At 33.4% G+C, this 22,357-nt stretch overlaps 1 protein-coding gene and 1 pseudogene across 1 annotated transcript; one reads left to right on the top strand and one right to left on the bottom strand.

Moving 5' to 3' along the window:
• The first annotated feature begins 473 nt into the window (after positions 1-473).
• Positions 474-3,185, top strand: LOC141696614 (protein RECOGNITION OF PERONOSPORA PARASITICA 7-like). The gene is made up of 4 exons (XM_074500733.1): positions 474-927; positions 1,515-1,633; positions 2,023-2,248; positions 2,518-3,185. The coding sequence occupies exons 1-4, from the start codon at positions 474-476 to the stop codon at positions 3,183-3,185; spliced, it is 1,467 nt and encodes a 488-aa protein (XP_074356834.1).
• A 1,496-nt stretch (positions 3,186-4,681) lies between these two features.
• LOC141696613 (ABC transporter C family member 2-like) lies at positions 4,682-21,890 on the bottom strand (annotated as a pseudogene).
• Positions 21,891-22,357: the final 467 nt, after the last annotated feature.

Here is a 22,357-nt window from a genome sequence, read left to right as displayed (position 1 = left end):
AAAATTATTAATACAAAAATGAGTTTATAATTATTTACAATTATTTACTTTCTTCCTTCCAAAACCTTCACCATACAATCCTTATCGCTTAACATTTTACAGAAGGCCATTCCATCTGCATTGCAACTAATGGCTGAATCAATTGTGTCCATTGTTGTCGGAAGGATCACTGATTTATTAAGCGAAAATTCTCATGTTCTGCATGGAGTCCAAGATGAAATTCAAGAACTGGTAACGGAACTCTTGCGGATGAAGACATTCTTAAGAGATGTTGATTCAAGGTTAAATGAAGAAAAAATCCGAATTCTGCTTGCTGAAGTACGGGAACTTGCCTATGATGCTGAACATGTTGTCGAAACTTATCTTGTCAAATCTTTATCATCCACTGGAAAAATAATGCAGTGGATGAATACAGGGACGTTTTATTAATAATGCTGAAGTACAGGTACTTGCCTTTTGTGTTTGGTTTCTGAATGGCTGAAGCAATTGTGTCCATTATTGTCGAAAGGCTCACTGATTTATTGTCTGAAGAAGCTCAAGTACTGCATGGAGTGCAACATGAAATTCAAGATCTGGTGACAGAACTCAAGCGGATAAAGACATTTTTACCAGATGCTGATTCAAGGTTACATGACCAAAGTATCCGAATTCTGCTTGCGGATGTACGGGAGCTTGCCTATGATGCTGAATCATCAAATTCATCTCATGGACAACCAGGAATGCTCAAGCGATTTCACACTTTTACTACTGTTGAACCAGAAATATTTGTTGGATTTCAGGCTGATGTTGATCGATTGGTTGGATATCTGGTGGATGAAAGTGATGCCTCATACCCGCTCATCTCTATTTGGGGAATGGGAGGTCTAGGAAAGACAACTCTGGCTCAAAAAATATACAATCATTCCACCATCAAGACTCACTTTGCAGGTTCAGCTTGTGTTTCCATTTCACAAAAGTGGCAAACGAGACAAGTGTTGCAGTGAATACTTATATGTCTCGTCCATGAGAAGAAAGAGGAAATCTTTACTTGGGACGAAGACAAGCTAGTGGAGGAAATTTTACAAGGTTGCTCATGTCCCCGACCTAGGCATATCTTTAGGACACATATTATTAGAACACCGAACAAATTAACCTAGTTGAGTTCAATCTCTGTGGTTTCATTTCCTCTAGATTTTCTCAGTATCAAGGAAATCTTGAATTTTTGAAGAACACAAAGTTATGAAAAAATCTCTTTTTTCTTTTACTTTTCTCACCCTTGTTCTCACTGCTTATTCTCTCATCTTTCAAGCTCATGTGGCTCCTCTTGCTGGTACATCTCTCTTTCTCTCTCCCTCTCTCACTCGCCCCCTCTCTCTCTCCCTCTCTCTCTATTTTTCTCCTAATATGAGGAGAGGTGAAAGGTAGGGATCAAACGCTCACTTTTAACCATTCAAATGAACTAAACTAAATTTTTAGAAAATTGACAGTGTTTCTAAAGATTCAGTTATGATGAGAGTCTTGTATGTTTTTGACAGAACTTGGTAGGCATCTTGCTTCCGTGTTGTTAACTGATCATTCAAATTGCACCATTGTGAATACATGTTTTCAGGTTGTGCAAGAGTCTGCAAATCGAGGTGCCTTGCTCCAACGCACTGTAATTTACACAATGCCTTGTCAATCTTTTGATGAAGACGTACAACTTTTTGCTAGTTTTGATCAATTCTGTTTTTGAGTAGTTTTGATCAACTTTTTGTGCTAGGTCCTAGATGTACCTTTTCACCTTTAAGGCATGAAAAACGTACCTTTCAACCCTTATAACGGTATAACTCGGAGGTTAAATGTCTTTTTTGCCTCTCCGATTTTTTACTGTCACGCTAAAAATGGCTAAAGGATATGAAAATATATATTGAGAGTCAAAGGGTACGCTCGCAGAGTTCAGGGGTTTATAGGTACAAACGCATATACTTTTGGGGCCAAAAGGTTTAAAAGCCTACTCATTATGATGTATGTTCAATTCGTATCACCACACTAGTATTGTTTCAGTCGTGCCTAGAGGAAGACCCGATGCCAGTATTAGAGAAGATTCCAGCTTTGACGAAACTGGATTTAGGATATTACGCATATGAGGGAAAGGAAATGTTATGCTCAGCCATGGTTTCCCAGGACTCGCCCGGCTTAATCTCCGGACTCTTACCAATTTGGAAAAATGGAGAGTGGAGAAAGGAAGCATGCATGTTCTTCGAGACTTGGGAATTCATGATTGTCCAAAGTTGGAGGAGCTTCCAGAAGGACTCATATTTCTCAACTCCCTTCGAGAACTAATATTTGAGTGAGATGCCTTCAGAATGGTATGACAAGGTTCGCCTGGAAAACGGTGAACAAGTAACTACATTTTTCTTTGAAAAGCCAAATTTGTTAAACCAACCTCAAATTGTAGTAGAAGTTCATACCAATACAGCCTTGAACAAGAAACTATCACAAAGAAAACATAAGAGTTACTAAGTACCAAATTAAGGTTCAATGGGCTGAGCAAATTAGAGACACTCGAAAATTTCAATACTGAGTGGTGTGAGGTCAAGGATCTTCCAAAATTATCCGGTCTTCGGAGACTAACGCTGAAAGCAGAGGGTGGTTATGGTGATGTGAAAGAGATGTTAAAGTACTTATCTGATTTAGCCTTGTCATCAAATTCCTCTATCCGGTGCATGAGCCTTGATATGCGGATATCTGCTGATCCAGGATTCAAAAATGATCCAGACATGATGAGACAGCTGTTTTGTAATCATAAGTTCAGCCTTGAGGAATTAGAAATGGAAGGCAAGCTCCCAGAGTTGTCTGAAATATTTGAGGAGCAGCGGCAGCAACTTAATCATAATCATATTGATGTGTCTTTGATTCGTATCACCGAGTTAACCTTATGGACATCGTACCTAAAGGAAGACCCGATGCGAATACCGGAGAAGATTCCAACTTTGAGGGTTTTGTCTTTGTTATCTAGATCATATGAAGGAAAGGAAATGGTATGCTCAGCCATGGGTTTCCCAAGACTCACCCGTCTTTATCTGGGGTCTCTTGACAATTTTGAAAGTTGGAGGGTGGAGAAAGGAAGCATGCCTGTTCTACTCAAGAGTTGTATATTGGTAAATGTCCAAAATTGGAGGAACTTTCACAAGGACTCATTTTTCTCAACTCCCATCGACAACTAATATTGAGTTGGATGCCTTCAGAATTATGCGACAAGGTTCGCCCGGAAAATGGTGAACAAGGACCCGACTTTTACAAGGTGGCTCATATCCCTGATCTCCAAATATCCCTGATCTCTAAATAGAAGAAATATGGCATTAATTCCGATATCAACGACTTAGAAAATCAACTACATGTACTACAATTTCCCTTTTCAGATTTTTTTTTTTAATTATTTTTTTGCTTTGATAATTGTACTTTGAGAATCCATCTGACTTGCCTTGTTAGTTGTTAAGCACAATTGACTTTCATATTTGTCATTTTATTTCTACTATATTTGCGGACTTTTTTGAAAAATACGCAAGTCTTAAAACATTTTTATAAAAATACTATCATTTTTTTAAAAAGATTAAAAAAATATTTTTTAATTTGCAAAAATACTATTTTCAATTTTTTTTGCAAAAATACGGTTTTTGGCAACTTGAATCAACAGCATGCAACTTTTGACCAGTATCCGCAATTACATGCAACTCCATTCAGCTAGTTGCATGGGTTTCCCAAGACTCATCCATCTTTCTCTGAAATATCTTGACAATTTTGAAAGTTGGAGGGTGGAGAAAGGAAGCATGCCTGTTCTTCAACAGTTGTCTATTGGTAAATGTCCAAAGTTGGAGGAACTTCCAGAAGGACTCATTTTTCTCAACTCCCTTCGAAAACTAATATTGAGTTGGATGCCTTCAGAATTCCGCGACAAGGTTCGCCCGGAAAATGGTGAACAAGGACCCGACTTTTACAAAGTTGCTCATATCCCTGATCTTGTCATTTCTCAATTGTCTTCGAGAACTAAGATTGTCGCAGATGTCTTCAGAATTGTGTGATAGGGTCCGCTTGTCATTGCATACAGAGAAGCTTGATTCACAATTTCCGTTTTTAGTTTTTCTTTTTAATTTTTTTATTGGCAATTGTGTTTTAAAATTCCACTTTACTCACCTTGTTATGCACAATTGCCTCTAGTAGTAGTTTTGTTTGACAGCTCATATTTGTTAATAATTTTTAATACAATTTATTACATTTAATTTTGTATTAATTTACATTTTGCATCAATTACTTAATTGATTAATTAATAAAGTATTAGTTACTACTATTAATTTATAAACAGATATATTATCTAAATAAATATAATAAATATAATATAATAAACTTTTAAAATAATGTTAAACGCTGGATAATAGTCTGTTTTTCTGATTTTTTTCAAATTATATAAAACAGGTAAAACGCTTGATTAAGAAACGTTTGATTCACGTAAAATGCTACATAATAATCCGGTTTGTTGTTTTTTTATTAAAATAAATTTAACTATTAAATTACCGAAATTAAAGCATGCAATTAAATTAACAACAACAAAACACACAAATACATAAAAATGATAATAAAAATCTTCCAATTCAATACATTTTTTTAGTCTAACATTATTACTAAACAAATTTAACTAAACAAGATTATTACTAAGCTCCCACAGTTGTGTGAAATATTTGAGGAGCAGCAACAACTTAATAATCATATTGAATGCGTCATCAAATACTTGAAAAAATTCACTTTGAGGAACGGAAATGGTAGGCTCAGCCATGGATTTTTTTATCTGTGATCTCTTGATAATTTTGAAAGTTTGAGGGTGGAGAAAGGAAGCATGCATGTTCTTCAGCAGCCTTAGAAGTAGTCAGTACATTACATTCTTAAATGAAGAACAAGATTTTGTACATCAGCAGATTGCAATCTCCAGGATTATCTCTTAACTACATCTCAATCTGGTCCCAATTAATAGTGCTGTCTCCGAAATCGTTCGTTGAATGTTGAAGTCTGTTTCGACCTAACCTACTCATCAATGAAAGACCTGACAATTTGAGTTATAAGATATCATAGTTAGTTGCAGTCTGAATGTGTGTATTAGAGAATTGTAGTAGTGCAAGGTGAATGACCATGCTCTTTTGGCCACTTTGTACATGACATAAAATTAAGTTAAACTATGAAGTGCACAAACAAAATGATGACTTTTGGGAGCATGTGACGGGCTCATGAATTATCCAAGTTGGTCGCATTTGAGAGGAGGGATTATTTAGTGCTCGGATTCAAAATAGACCCAGATAATCTTCGTTTCCATCCATTTTTAGTTGGTTATTTTTTTTTTGAACTTTACCTTCCTTGTTCCTGTCCTGTTATCTTAGGCAATGTTAATAACTATAATGTACTGAGGATCACCTTCCTTGTTCCTGTCCTGTTATTTTACGCAATGTTAATAACTATAATCTACTGAGGATTACCTTCAACCATACTGTAGAGAGCTGACCACCATCCATCCACTACAAGAAAAAGTTGAATAGACATCACACATTAGACATCGGTTGCGGATGCCACTGATGTTAAAAGAGGTAATAACATCACCCCGTGTTTTTCTGATGTCGTTGTTATTTGAAGACATCGATTATTTAACAACCGGTGTCTAAAGTTCTCTAAAATAAATCAGCGCGGGCCACTTCAATTTGTTTCCCCCCTTAGTGAAATTTTACAAAACTTTCCCTCATTTGAATGCCAATTATTCCCCATGTCCAGAGAAACTAAAAACAAAAAAAAAATCTCTCACAAATCTCTCTCTCGTCTCTCAACCCCCACTGAATCTCTCTCTCTCTCTCTCTCTCTCTCTCTCTCTCTCTCACTCGTCTCTCACCACTACAACCTTCGCTACTCTAATGGCCACCGCCACCAGCTCTGCTGTTTTAGTAACCACCATCTCCACCTGGTCCGATGGGTTCACCATCACAATCACCTTCACCGGTCTGCTAACAATCTCTTGGTGTCTCCTTTACATGTATACTATCTGGGGAATATTGACAATTTTGAAAGTTGGAGGGTGGAGAAAGGAAGCATGCCTCTTCTTCAAAAGTTGGATCTTTGTAAATGTACAAAGTTGGAGAAGCTTCCAGAAGGACTCATTTTTCTCAACTCCCTTCAGAAACTAAGATTGAGTCGGATGCCTTCAGAATTGTGTGATAGGGTTCGCCTGGAAAACGGTGAACAAGGACCGGAATTTTACCTCAAATATCAAATCAATATCAAATCAATTATATATGCTACATTTCTCTTTCCAGTTTTTCTTTTTAATTTTTTTTCCTTGCTAATTTTACTTTTTAGACCATTTGTCCGCCTCTCGTAGTTGTTACTTTATAGATATGGCGTTTATATATTAAAATTATATTTATATTCTTTAATTTTTAAATACATTTTTTTTATTCGGATAAAAATTTATGCATAATAAAATTCATCCCCTGGAAAAACAATCCAGTGGAGTAAGTTTTCAAGAAAGATTAAAGATATTCAAAAAAACATGTCTATTCTCTCCAATCGGTTTCATGAGTATAATTAATATCAAATCGACAATAGAAACCCCTGAATCATCAAATTCATCTTATGGAACAAAGGGAAAGCTAAAGCGATTTCATTCTTTCACTACTGTTGAACCAGAGTTATTTGTTACTATAAATTAATGGAAAATGTTAACCACAACGATAAGATGTTTAAGCATTAAATACACTAGTAGATAATTAGTGGTAAGCACGGACCGAGATCAAAATATCAATATTTAATAATGATTACAGAAATTTATTTTAAATTTTTTATTAAAATATATAATAAATAAAATTGTACGATTATTGCAATTTTTATTTTTAAATTATATGTAGCTTTTATTAATTCAAATCTTATTATAACAATAAACTGAACGTTATTATGTATTTATTTTTCAAAAATACATAACTAATATTTTACATCAAAACTTTAGTCGCGACACGATTGATGGATAATTTAACAAAAAATTAAATTAACAGCACTAAGTAATTGCATATTACAATAATAGCATTTTGTAGGTATGAATCTAGAAATTATAATGTATATACAATTTTGTTTATATAAAAACAGTATAAATATGTGGTATATAAGAATCAAAAAACGGGTAAAATATTACATATAGAATTATAAGTCATATATGAATAAAAAAGAATAAAAATGGTATATTTAGAGGTATAGCAAGATTTAAAAGAGGGTGAAACCAAAAGTTCGTAAAACCGAAAAGAGGTGAAACCAATGTATCCCTTAAAAGATGATTTCCTTATTAATTAATAATAACACTGTTTAAAGGATTTCATTTTATTATTTTAATAATAATAAAAAAAGAATTCTACGAAAAATAGAAATATCGTAATTATAATATGATTCCGATCTATATTTTGTTAAAAAACAACATAGAACTCTACATGAAAGAGAACTATATGGGTGAAACCAAAATACGGGTACTAAGATGAAACAAAGTACCCTATCAAGAAATAATTTGGAGTTCTACGAAAATAGAATTGTAATCATATTACAGTCTGAACAATTTTATTATTTTCTAGTGGTGAAACCAAAATATAATTTTTTATAATATTCATACCATTTTATTAAAATGGAATTTTACCATCAAATTAAAAAAATTCAATTTAAACACATGGCCTATTTGCTTGGTCGTGGTTTATATTTCTCGGAACCTATTTAGTTGAGCCAATTTATGAACTTATTTATTTTAAAATATAATTAAAAATAGGATTCAAACCTATAAAAATAATAAAAAATTATGGCTTATAAAAAATTTAAAAATGAGTAAAAATAATACATATACAATTATAAGTCATATAAGAATAAAAGGGGATAAAAATAATACACTTGAAGTTATAAAAGGTGAAACCAAAATATGGTGGAACTAAAAAATAAGTGAATATGTTTCGTTTATTTATAAAGAAAAACGGGTAAAAATAATAGATATAGAATTATAAGTCATATAGGAATCAAAAAGGATAAAAATATTACACCTAGAGTTACACCATGAATCATAAAAATAAAAAAAAAAAGGTGATAGAACCAAAAAATAAGTGAAAACAAATTATCACTTAAAAAATTTATTAATAAAGAAAAACGGGTAAAAATAATATATATATATATATATAGAATTATGTGTCATATAGGAATCAAAAAGGATAATAATAATACAATTAGAGTTAGAGTTATAACATGAATCATGAAAAGTGAAACCAAAAGGTGGTGGTACCAAAAAATAAGTGAAACCAAGTACCACTTGAAAGGAGGTTTCGCTTATTAATAAAGGTTATTAATGCGTTTTCTCTGTCAAAATTTACTCTTACCTCCATAAATATAACTTGGCCCTGTATATACAATATGAGCACAAATTATAATGTGCCAAGTGTTGAAAATTAAATTTTTATCCATAGCCCTAAGGGTTGTGGTTAATAGGACCCTAAATTAATTACTAGTTGGAAACTTTGCGGTCCGAAATTAAAAATAATATTAACTTATTATTTTCATAAAATTAAATCTCATAATTCGTAAAAAATACAGATCGACTTGTTAAAAATAAATCGATACTTGGATGTACACTACCAACCAAAAATTGAAGTGAAACAAAATTTGCGGAGAGTAGAAGTTAATTTGTGTTAGTTGAGATTTAGTTAAATAAAATTTTAAAAAAACTTACATGAAATTTTAAATATAATTAGTATAATTTTGCGTGGCGCCTCAAATGTCATTTGAATGAAATTTATGGTCCAATATGTGACTTTTGAAAATAAAGGCGCGAAATGTTACTTTATAACGGAACTTCGTCTAACGTTTTACTTTTTTTTGAAACGAAAAACGCTACTTCGTGAAACGTTTTACTTGTTGTAAAGCATAAATGCTACTTAAAAGAATGTTTTTCTGATTTTTAAAATAATGTATAACGCCGGATAATAGTCCGTTTTTCCGATTTTTTCAAATAATATAAAACAGGTAAAATGCTTGATTAAGAAACGTTTGGTTTACGTAAAACACTACATAATAATCCGGTTTGTTGTTTTTTTATTAAAATAAATTTAACTAAATATTTAGTAAAACGGATAAACGCTAAATTAAAAAAAAACATTTTAACTTAAAACGCTACACGAAATACTGTTTAACTGAAATTTTAATTAAAAAAAGAAAGATAAAACGCTAAACAAAGAAACGTTTGAAGAGGTAAAACGCTACACGAAACGAGGTTGGCTGTTAAACATGGAATGAAGTTCCATTTTGTTTTTTGATTATCAAGAGCTTCTGATCTTTTTCCTAGCTACTGGATTTTTTTAATTTTTTGCTAAAATACAGAAAGATGCTATGAAATTTTGCTAATTACCGAAATTAAAGCATATAATTAAATTAACAACAACAAAACACACAAATACATAAAATGATTAATAAAAATCTCCCAATTCAATACATTTTTTAGCCAATATTATTACAAAACAAATTTCACTAAACAACTCATTTTTTCCCATTGGCTACTTGAAAATCCATCGCATTCTGGTAACTCGTGGACTTCCTTCTTCGCTTCTTTTTCTCAACATCTTTGTCATGGATCACGTTTGGAAAGTTAATACCCGTCGGCCAACGAGAATCTCCTTTGCTCGGAATGGATTCGAAACACCATTGTAAACCATCGATACATTCTCTAATCTATAGATTTCATCAACCAACCGTTCATGGCTCAAATTCAAATGTGTGACATAGGCAATAACATGAGAAAAAGGAATACGATATGTTTGTCGTTTCCCACAAGAACACAAATACTCGGGAATCCTAACGGTATGCCTATTACCCCTTTTGGTCAACTTCTCTAGTGACTACTTCAAACAACAAAGAATTTCGATCATAAATTTAGACACTATTACCCCCTAGGACGCACAATTGACCGACTCAATATCTCGCTTGCATGATTAGTAAACACTCGACTTTTAGATAACTCGATTGCAATTTTCAACCGCTTTTCATCGAAATACTCAACCGTCTTCAAAAATAGTGCTCTAACCAAGGAACTAATCGGGAGCTTTCTAGTTTCGAAGATCACGTTATTCCAACTTTCTGCATGATGGATGGTCATCATGCCAAAATGTTTTTAAATCAGTTTTGGGCAAGATGGCATTTTTTTGTCATTTGTATTTACCGCCTTCGGTCACTCTCAAATCAGCGAAGAATTCCAAATTAAGGTTCAATGGGATGAGAAAATTAGAGACACTCAAAAATTTTAATACTGAGTGGTGTGAGGTTAAGGATCTACCAAAATTATTCGGTCTTCGAAAACTAAAGCTAAAAGCAGAGGGGATTATGATTATGTGAAAGGGATGTTGAAGTACTTATCTGATTTAGCGTCATCAAATTCCGATGTCCTGTTGATGATCCAGGATTGTGAAATGATCTAGACATGATTAGACAGCTGTTTTGGAATCAAAAGTTCAACCTTCAGGAACTAAAATTGTATGGAAAGCTCTCAGAGTTGTCTGAATTATTTGAGCAGTAGCAACAACTTAATCATAATCATATTGATGTGTCTTTGATTTGTATCACCAAGTTAACCTTATGGAGATCGTGCCAGGAGGAAGACCCAATGCCAGTACTGGAGAAGATTCCATCTTTGGGGGTTTTGGAAATATTATATGACGCATATAGAGGAATGGAAATGGTATGCTCAGCCATGGGTTTCTCAATATTTACCCATCTTTATCAATGGTCTCTTGATAATTTTGAAAGTTGGAGGTGGAGAAAGGAAGCTTGGCTGTTCTTCAAGAGTTGTATATTTGTGAATGTCCAAAGTTGGAGGAGTTTCCAGAAGGACTCATTTTCTCAACTCCCTTTGAAAACTAACATTGTAAGAGATGCCTTCTGAATTGTGTGATAGGTTCACCTGGAAAACGGTGAACAAGGACCGTACTTTTACAAGGTCGCTCATATCCCTGACCTCCGAATAGAAGATAGACTAGCTTAATCCCCAATATCAACGATGTAGAGGATCAACTTCCCTTCCATTTTTTTTCTAAATTATTTTTTTGCTTTGCTAATTGTACTTTGAGAATCCATCTGACTTGCCTTGTGTTTAATCAACAGCACAGTATAATGAAACTTGACTTGTATATTTTAAATTGTAAAATGCATTCTCTAAACATTAGCATGATTATGATATATTATGTTTAGCAGCCTTAGAAGTTATCAGTACATTATATTCTTAAATGAAGAACAAGATTTTGTACATCAGCAGATTACAATCTCCAGGAAATATCTCTCAACTACATTTCAATCTGGTCCCAATTAATAGTGCTGTCTCCGAAATCATCCGTTGAATGTTGAAGTCTGTTTCAACCTAACCTACTCATCAATGAAAGACCTGACAATTTGAGTTATAAGATATCATAGTTAGTTGCAGTCTGAATGTGTGTATTAGAGAATTGTAGTAGTGCAAGGTGAATGACCATGCTCTTTTGGTTTCATGAATAGGAGTCCGGTAACACACCAGCCCCACATTGAACACGTGGCCACTTTGTACATGGCATAAAATTAAGTTAAACTATGAAGTGCACAAACAAAATGATGACTTTTGGGAGCATGTGACGTGCTCATGAATTATCCAAGTTGGTCGCATTTGAGACGAGGGATTACTTAGTGCTCGGATTCAAAATAGACCCAGATAATCTTCGTTTCCATCCATTTTTAGTTGGTTATTTTTTTTTGAACTTTACCTTCCTTGTTCCTGTCCTGTTATCTTAGGCAATGTTAATAACTATAATGTACTGAGGAGCACCTTCCTTGTTCCTGTACTGTTACTTTACGCAACGTTAATAACTATAATGTACTGAGGATTACCTTCAACCATACTGTAGAGAGCTGACCACCATCCATCTCTGGGGACGTTGTACTGATCAAGAGTCTCTTCAATAACTTTGTCATGCTTCCCTTCAAGGACTGCTTGAAGAGTTATAACTGCATCCTTTGTTTTCTTGAGAATATTATCATCATTTTCTAGAAGTTCCAACTGCATGAGGTCATTCTGTGATGAATATAGGTTAACAGCTACAGCAAACTGTACAGCAGCAGCCCAACGTGATGAGGTTAGCCACTTCCTTTGCCCATCTAGTTGCTTGGTTTCATCTGCTCCTAATATGTTCTCGCCTTTCAGGCTTTGAACTAAACTGCGCAAGTATTGAGCATTTGCGGGCTCTGTACTTTCAACCATCTTGGAGAAAGAGCTTTGTTCATTAAGAAGTAGTGCTTTAGGGGTATCACACTCCAGGACCTGATACATGCACATTTATCATTAAAACATAGCTATCCTGAACTGTGAAGAAAAAACAACAAATCTGCATTTTGGACAAATACGAGTTGGTGCAAAACTAAATATAAAGTAAAGACACGAGATATATTTCATACCTGACCCGCATCTAGCAAAAGAATTTGATTGCAATCAATAATTGTATTTAGTCGATGAGCAACAATGAGCATCGTGCAAAATTTGAATTCTTTACGAATGGTTTTCTGGATAAGTGCATCAGTCCTAACATCAACAGCAACTGTTGCTTCATCGAGAACAAGAACCTTTGATCTACGAAGCAATGCACGAGCAAGACTTAGTAGTTGTCTCTGCCCAACACTGAAATTTTCCCCTGCCTCCGATATCTTAACAAGTTGAACCAAAGATATAACTCTTAGTTGAAAAAGAGATAAAACAGGGTAGGTATGATACCAAGAACCTTCGAGTTCTGCAATTCAGATTGCTCAGACTTTGTCTTGAAAATCTGATGGTAGAATTTTTATAAGTATATAAGAAACGACATAAGAAAATATATCTCACTAACGCACCTGTGGCCCCTAATCCCTTCTTTATGCACATTAAAAATGAGGAAATATTCGGAAAGTTAAGGTAAAAAAATTACGAAATAATTTTGCTGGAGTAACAGTAGGTATGGCATCTAATGAACCTTAAAAATGTTCTTTAACTTGCGGAAGTTGTTGTAATATCCGGGATATCGAATGTAATTATTTTTATCAATAAATAATTTTTATATGATTTTTGGTGAATTATCTGATGATTGGTGTGGACATGTGGATGCATATATGTGATAAAGTATAAGTATGTTAATTTTAGTCTGACCAGAATAAAATATAGATAATTACGGTATTTTTCTGGTAATTTTTGGACTGTCATATGATTTTATATTGATTTATGAATTTATTAATTATTTTCTGAATAATTACAAAATTATTTTATAAAGCCGGGAATTGTCCGACTTCAACCGTTTTTACGTTTTTACAACCCGAAACTTTTCCGAAAACTCCTTCCTAACCTTATCTGGTAATTCCGGATATTTTCCGAGTTTTGACTTTTTCAATCCGGATTACGGTTTGACCCGTGCGCGGCCCGGCGCAAGATTTTCGATACGATAATCATTTCGGTAAACCAACAAAACCCGTATTCTCGAAAGATGGGATATTCTTACATTATTTTCGTATAAAGTGTTTTATAAAAAGCCCGGTTTGGAAAATTATCCAATACGGGTATCAAACCGGATCGTTTTTGCAGTTACTTAGCGGCTAAGGAACTAATTTAACGATCCAAAACGAACCAATATTCCAAAAATATATATAGCCCTTTTATCATTTCATTTTATTCGTATAATCACAATCAGTCAGTAAAACCCCGTAAAATACAGAGAAAATATCGAATTTATGCCGCGTTCTTGAGAATCAAACGTACGAACGAAGGCGTTATCGAACTCCGATTCGGGCGTGTAATATATCAAATTGAAGTTCTCGAAAATACCTTTCTGAATCAACCATCCATTTTTGTGCAGAAATCAAGGTATTTTTCTGATTTAATTATTTTATTTTGAATTATTTATGAATTAAAATAGGAATTTTTGTTCTTGATGTTGTTTGTGTGATTTGATGGCATAATCTTGTAAATAATTTTCTCCTGATCAATTTGGTATATTATATGTCAAAAATAGAGTTCAATAACATGTAGAAAATTGAGTTTGATTCTCGAATTCAAAAATTAGGGTTTATAGAGTTTTAATGTTTTTAATTGGAATTTGGGTTTTTCTTTGTTTGGGGTTATGTGTTGAAATTGAGGGCGCTAATGAATAGATCGTGGAGCAGGGAGTTAAATGGTATAAACAAATTGAACAGAGGATTCCGGGAAGGGCCTCGCCGGAGTTTATGACTCGACGTCGGCGTAACTTTTCCTACTGCATTTCTGAATTAATCGTTGATCTTTTGCTCGATTTGGATACAGATATGTGTTGCTGGGATGTGGGGGAACAATCCCCCTGAATTTTGTTCAATTCTGGAGATTTTTCGGCCGCTGGAAAAGCTGCCGGCGGGAAGGTCGGGGGAGACGACCAGGGGTGTCAAATTGCAGTTTGGCCCTTGGAAGTCTCCCTTATTTACAAAACTCGTATTTTAATTTTAAAAACATACAAAAACAGGATTTTTGTTTACTTCATTTTGAAAATGATATTTTTATTATTTTAAAAATCAGAAAAAATGTTTTATTAATTATTTTAAATTCAGAAAATTATTTTAATTATTTATTTATTCAAAAATAAATCAAAATTATTTTATTAATTAATTTACTTAGTTTTTAATTATTTTAATTAATTATTAATTAATTTTAATTGATTTAATAATTAGATTTAATTATTTAAAAATTGATTTAAAAATTCCGAAAAATAGTTCGAGCTTTAAAATATTATTTTAAATTATTTTCAAGGCTCGATAATTATTATAAAATTATTTTAGAGTTAGATTCGGGTGTTCGAACCCTATTATTTAATTATAAAATGATTCGGAGTCCTGTTTTAATTCCGAAATATGTTCAAAAATTTGTATTAAATACCTGAAAAATCATTTAAACCCCGAATCTTCTTTGAAAATTCATTTTGATCGAATATCTTACGTGTTATGTGCTACATGCTAACTAATTGATGCGTTATATGCCTATGTGGTCATGGTTTGACTGTTTTAGTCATAACTTTCAATCCGTAAATAGGATTTGGGTGAAACGAAGGGTAGATAAAAGCCTATGACGTCTATGTGACGATTAGAATAATATGAGTACGAATAATTGATAGATACTTGTGATGCCTAGCAGAGTCAGCAAGGCATAGGAAAGGAAACCAGTGATCCATAAATAGAATCGAAGCGTAGAAAGAGAAGGCAAGTGATTGATAAATAGAAGCAAGACATAGATAGAGAAGGAAAGTGGTTGATGAGTAAAACTATTAGATGCGTACAAGTAAAGTGGAAATCGTCGGTGATAAGGCAAGTACTTCTAAACCTTCTTCAAGATATATTGCAAACATTTTCGAACTTTCTCATAACATGTTGCTATTATTCAAAATAACTCTTGTTTTATATTGCAAGCGCTTTAAACTATTTAACCTTGAACCCTGATTCTTATTGATCTTGAGCCATAAGCCTTATTCTTCATAAACCATTGATTATTGAATTTTCAGATACGAGCCAGACACATACGATACTACTCCACAAATACATATCTACCACATACTGATTTATGATATTGAATTGCTTGACATACCAACCCTTATTCCTTGTTTAACAGAAGACCAATCATTGGAACCCTTGGTCTTCTACTTTCTGATTCTTTCCTTTATTGAAAGCCAATTTTTTGAATTTCTTGTTATACCTTCATGGTATTGTGAATCACCTTATGCTTCAAGATAAATGTTTTTTATGATTCAGCTTGTTGATTTACATTGGTTATCATTTTTAAATTGTTTTAGAATTGGATGGTTTTATAAATGTGGACCAGATTCGTGGTCGGAACAGATTCGTGGTCATAGTAGGCCAATGCGTGCCTTGGATCCAGCATATAGAGCAAAGCTGGGAGCCTTGCTCGGGGTTAGTGCGTGACTGATCAGCAGCCTAACCTTGGTTTTTTTTAAAATGAAAAGTGAATATCCAATTCTAATCATTGCTTATTCAGAAACTTGATTCTTCTGAATCATTTCAATTGGTTATTGTTTAACCCCCGTTATTGCTATTATGACTTGCTGAGCTAGTTAGCTCACTCTTGCAAATCTTTTTATATATTCAACAGTTGAAAAAGAAAGTGTTGGTAACGAGGATTCTCTGTCCAGTGTGCGAGCTAGGGTTTCCGGTTAAGTTGGATCGAGCTAGCAGGAGCTTTATAATGTAGATGAGTTATGCAAGATTGTAACAATGATATCATTAGCAATTGTAAGTTGAACTAGTTGGGATTTGGTACGATGTAATAAAAGTTAAGGTTGTGGCTTGTTTTCATACTTTAACCTGTTGCGATCCGTGGTTGTGTAGAGAAGGGTCAATGCATATAATACTTTATATACAGGTTTAAATTTGGTGTGTGTGTGTGTGTTGTGGTCCCAAAACTTCTGACCCGGATTTGGAGGGCGTTACAGTTGTCCTTCTGAATGGTATTATTAAATGACAGGATCTTCTTACATAAATATAAGGCATAATCTCATGCAAGAAGTTTATGGTCTCATAAAAAAGAATCTTATAATTTTGTGTTGTTCTGATTAAATGAAATGTAGAATATAAAAAATATACGCTACATGAATTGACCTACACTTTAGCAATAATCCTTAGTTCCAACAAGGAAAATCTTTGTGTATTATTTCACCTCCTCAAAGAGACATTTCAAAAATAGTTTTCCAAACATACATGATACACTTGATATTAGTAAGAAATGGAGAATCACAGACACAAAAGTTTCTAAGCTAGTTAAAGTATAAGCGATGGATTCAATTCTACATTAAAGATAGAAATCATTCACTGTCTTACCTTCTGAGTAGTCAAGAAATTTAAACTTCTGCCCCATAGAAAACAAATATATTATAGAGATTTTTTATAATCAAGATAAAATGTTTTGAAATACGATTGAAAGGTAACACAACGTGTTCTGAAAATAAGTGTACATTATCAATCCAATATATTAAAAACACTCGATTTTATGCTTAAATACCTCTGTGTCCAGCCCCAAGGAATTCCTCCTAATGACATCCTTCAAATGTGCCCTCTCTAGCGATTCCCATAAATCAGCATCATTGTGTTCATCGAAGGGATCAAGATTGAATCTCACGGTTCCTTGACGAATAAAAACGACATTAGGAAAATAGACGCTCAAGGGCATAAGGTTTTTATAAAAATAAAACTCCTCAAAACATATCCTCCTAATTTGATTAAAGACTCAGGTATTGCCCACCACCCCTAAAATAATTTTTAGGCTTTGCTGCTGAATATGATCAAAAAACCTGTGCTTTGCACATGCTATTTGTTTGTATTAATATAAAACATAAAAGTCGTCATAGAATGGATATGCTTAGAGTGTCATCCTTATGTTCTACATAAACAAGATTTACTGTTATCGGAAGGTGCCACTGTCGGGGCCGAACTGACCCAAGTCCGTTATATTTTGGCTTCTTCTGTTCTGCAGAACTTTCTGACAACACAAAAAATAAAACAGATGACTTCTTATAGGTTTACCTGAAAATAGAACTGGCGCCTTTGGTATAATACCAAGAACCTTACGAAGATCTGTCAATCGGAATTTCGAAACATCATAATCATCTATCCAAATTCTTCCCTTTTCCAGTTCAACAATTCGGAATAAAGCATTAAGCATGCTAGATTTCCCTGCTCCTGTCCTTCCTACTATCCCAACCTTGTCAGTTGGAGAAATTGAGAAGGACAATCCATGCAATACTGGAGGAAGTTCAGGCCTATAAAGTAGGACAACATCCTTAAATGTGATTGATCCCGAGGTAGGCCATCAAGGAGGGGGGCGGTTGTTTTCAATAATAGATGGACCCTCTGGAGGCAGCTCTATATATGTGCCAACCCGCTCAACAGCATTTAAACTATTCTCGGCTAGACTTGCAAGTCTCAGTACGGCAGTCAATAAGCTTGTAATATTTAATGCATAACTGAGAAGCAGACCCATTGTAGAGGCGAAAGCCTCCTGGTTTGCTGCCCTTCCATTCTGCACAACAACAAATGTTGCAGTAAACCAAATTATGACTCAACCTAAAGTTTCCAAGCGAATGGCCAACCAACGATTTCCACTCATATTCACAAGAGTAAACCTAATATTTGTTGGGATTTAATCTAAACTTATTTGTTTTAGTTGTTATTATTTAATAATTATTATGTTGAGTGTTTTATTTATATGACTTGGTCATGCAGCAGTAGAGGGTTTTTAAGAAGTTTGAATAAGGTCTCAGTAGTGGATACATGTTAGTAGTCGTGTTAGTAGTTGTGTATGTTTTCATGCCACCTTGTTAGGCACCAGTTTCTATTTATTAACGTTGTAACCATCTTTTTTATTATCACTGATAATATATTTTTTTTCCCAATTTTACAAGAATAAACACCTTTGTTTGTATATTTGTATTGCAGTGTTCAGTTTCTACATTTGGTATCCGAGCTCCAGGTGCTGTATGCCCAAATATCAACCCAAACACACAAACGTAATCATGGAGATAACCAAGACAAAAGAAGGCTCTGTGGGTTTAAGCTATCCAATTCTAATGAAAAGTAACTATACAACATGGTCCCTGAAAATGAAAGTTTTCATGAAGGCTCAAGGTGTTTGGGGTGCGATCGAAGAAGTCCCATAGACTGTTGTTGATGAGAGGACGGTACAGATAGCTCTTGCAGCTATATACCAAGGCATGCCAGAAGAAGTACTACTGACTATTGCTGAGAAAGAAACCGCAAAGGAAGCTTGGGAAGCCATTAAAACCATGTGTGTAGGAGCAGAGCGAGTGAAGGAGGCTAAGGTACAAACGTTAAAGGGAGAGTTTAAGTCTCTTACCATGAAGGAGACAGATAACATCGATGATTTTTGTATGAAGCTGAGCGGGATAGCAACCAGCATACGGGTTCTTGGAGAAGTGATGGAGGAGTCAAGCGTTGTGAGAAAGATCCTACGTGTAGTCCCTGATAAATTTCTCCAGATAGCTTCAAATATCGAACAGTTCAGAGACATGAAAGCTATGACGGTTGAAGAGTTAGTGGGTCGTCTTAAAGCTCATGAGGAGAGGATGAAGGGCAGGTCTGAGAGCACAGACAGACAATAACTTCTCTTGGCATCTCAGAATAAAAAAACTAGAGTTATTTCCGTGATAAGAGTAGGATCAGGTGCTACAACTGTAACACCTTGAGATACTATGCATCAGAATGTAGCAAATCACGATGGGAAAGAGAGAAAAGGCAATAAGTAAACATGGCAGTCGTCGAGGATGATGAACCAGAATTATTATAGCCATACGGGCTCAGATTAATAGCTATACGGGCTCAGATTATTAGCCATATGGGCTCAGTTGAATAGCCATACAAGCTCAGATTATTAGCCATACGGGCTCAGTCGAATAAACCATACGTGCTAGAAGAATTGCATGAGACAAGTTTAGATTAAGGGAGAAATTGTTGGGATTTAATCTAAACTTATTTGTTTTAGTTGTTATTATTTAATAATTATTATGTTGAGTGTTTTATTTACATGACTTGGTCATGCAGCAGTAGAGGGTTTTTAGGAAGTTTGAATAAGGTCTCAGTAGTGGATACGTGTTAGTAGTCGTGTCAGTAGTTGTGTCTGTTTTCATGCCACCTTGTTAGGCATCAGTTTCTATTTATTAACGTTGTAACCATCTTTTTTATTATCACTGATAATACATTTTGTTTTCCCAGTTTTACAAGAATAAACACATTTGTGTGTATATTTGTATCGCAGTGTTCAGTTTCTACAATATTATTGTCCATGGATTCTGCGTTAATCTTGGCCATCCGATCATAGGCTTTATATGCACGAATAGATGACAAGCCATTTAATGCTTCTCCAAACTGGGCATAGACAGGAGATCTGGTAATAGAATCTAAGCGCTTCACTTCACGCGCTGTACTCTGCAAGGTCCAGTGTGAAATTTTAATTACTTGAGGAAGAAAAATGTTGTCTTACGAGACTTCTAGGTCATATCTATGCACCAGAATCCAGATATAAAACACTTTCACTTAATATGAATATCTATACTCTTTATTAATAAGTGAAACTATTTATAATTTGATGTTAAAAATACCAAAGTACCAAATTTGGCATAAGTTGACTTCTATTCTCAATAAACTTTGTTTTTAACAAAAATCGACTTCTATTTTATAAATTTTATTTTATTTTTAGTTAGTGTTCATCCAATCCTCATACAATAAATATATTTTTAAAATGATTTGTAAATTATATTAAAAATTTATTAAGTTAAGTAAAATAACTTATACTTATTTTTAATTTTGGAAAAACTACAAACTACTAAATAAATTACTAACATGAATTGACTTATATTCTCTTTAAACTTTATTTATTTATAAATTATATTAAAAATTTATTAAGTTACATTAAATTAAGTAAAATAACATATATTTACTTTTATTTTGAAAAACTACTAACTACAAAGTAAAATATTAACACAAATTGACTTTGTTACTGTCCATCACAATGTTTATTTACTTTAAATTAAAAAAAAAATATTTTAACAGTAACAAATTTATGGGTTATATTTAGATTACATTAAGTATAATGACATCTATTTACTTTTAATTTGTAATTAATTTTTATCGATAATTAAGTAATATTAAATAAAATATATTAAAAAGGCTAATTATAAGATAATTATCAAATTATATTAATTAAAATGAAATTATCTGAAGAACTAATATTTGTTTCATAAGATAGAGATACAATTCGTTTCACAAAAATAAAATTAATATGTTAGATTTCTATATCAAGTAATAATGCAAAACTAGAATTATAAATTCTAGTGAAAAATTTCATAACTGATTCGATTATTTTTAACCACATAACTATTTTTTGCAAGTACCAATTTAATATTGATATTAATATCTTAATTTTATTTCGTGTTTTGCACAGATTATGAATAATTCTCTACAAATATTAATTCGATATTTTTAGTTTCGGGTCCGTGTGTCGCACGAGTTATCAACTATCTATACTAACAAAGAAACCATGTTTAGGTACTAAATTTTGGTACTCACTATAAAAATTATAGAACTATTTTTAAAATTTTATGTAATAAAATCTGAACTAACAAAAATTAACTTCTACTCTTTGCAAATTTTATTTCCCTTCGATTTTTATTTGTTGTTGGACATCCGAGCTTCGGTTTACGTTAAAATAATCGTATTAGCAAGTTAACATGTCACATTTATATAAGTAAATAATTATGTGCATGCATAACTAGAACTATACGGTAAAATTTTTGAGTTATACTTAACTTCGATTTTTTTACTACATATTTTAACAACATTTGATATATTATATTTAGATTTGTATTTATTATGAGTTTCAGTTTTATGCAAATAATAATATGATACTATTATTTTTAATTTCGGCCCGTGCTTCGCACAGGTTACCAACTAGTTATATATTAATATCGATAAGTTGGTTTAACAGGATTATAACATCAAGAGAGTGATCATTTGATATGATGTGCAAATATCATAATCAATCATGTCTAATGATACTACTTTGCTCTAAAAATCGGAAAGAGAAAATATTTTACTGAAGAAAGTTGCATAGAACAAGAGTAGAAGTGACAATATAGCCCACAATGACATAGTGCTTAGTATCCCAATTAACACAAAAGTTGAAATGAGCTGGGACACTTAACCAAAAACATATTCACAAAAGGCCCAACATTGCGGTAAATATCACCTAGATCCTTCGCAAACCGATTGATAATGCGTCCAAGTGGGTTGGTATGGAAGAAGACCATTGGCGCTCTTAAAATAGAGTTGAGCATAGCTTCATGCAACTTGATTTATTTTAGTGCCTGTTTCGTACTATAACCTGTGATCGATCCATTTGCATGCAAGGGGTCATATTTATTATTTTATGCCGCTGTGCCTATTATATTGTGGTTTATCAGTCAGTGACTCCCAAATCTAGACCCCGGATTTGGAGGGTGTCACACCTTTTAGCATTGCCTTCTTCATCATTACTTTGAGTTTCTTATTGCTGACATGTCCTAGACGTGCATGCCATAATTATGATGTTTCATTTTTCCTAGTTTTGTGAACTTATGCTATTTGCGCTGACATGACATACACCGACTCAAGTTTTCTTCCTTCCATTATTGGCGTATCATCTGATTTAAAACATCGATATACTTTGACATCCTCTGGACCAAACACCATATGATTCCCAGATTTTGTAAGTTGTGACACTGATAATAAATTCTTC

This window comes from Apium graveolens, chromosome 11 (genome assembly GCF_009905375.1).
Source record: "Apium graveolens cultivar Ventura chromosome 11, ASM990537v1, whole genome shotgun sequence".
Lineage (NCBI taxonomy): Eukaryota > Viridiplantae > Streptophyta > Magnoliopsida > Apiales > Apiaceae > Apium > Apium graveolens.
The sequence above is the reverse complement of the archived record's forward strand: the minus strand, read 5'-3'. Positions and strand labels throughout refer to the sequence as shown.

Bases quoted from the DNA above. Each gene is read 5' to 3' on its own strand.
- LOC141696614 (XM_074500733.1), top strand. From the start codon at position 474: ATGGCTGAAGCAATTGTGTCCATTATTGTCGAAAGGCTCACTGATTTA. The intron at 1,634-2,022 runs GTAATTTACACA...GTATTGTTTCAG, and splicing joins GTGCCTTGCTCCAACGCACT to TCGTGCCTAGAGGAAGACCC. The intron at 2,249-2,517 runs GTTGGAGGAGCT...TGAGCAAATTAG, and splicing joins GGAATTCATGATTGTCCAAA to AGACACTCGAAAATTTCAAT.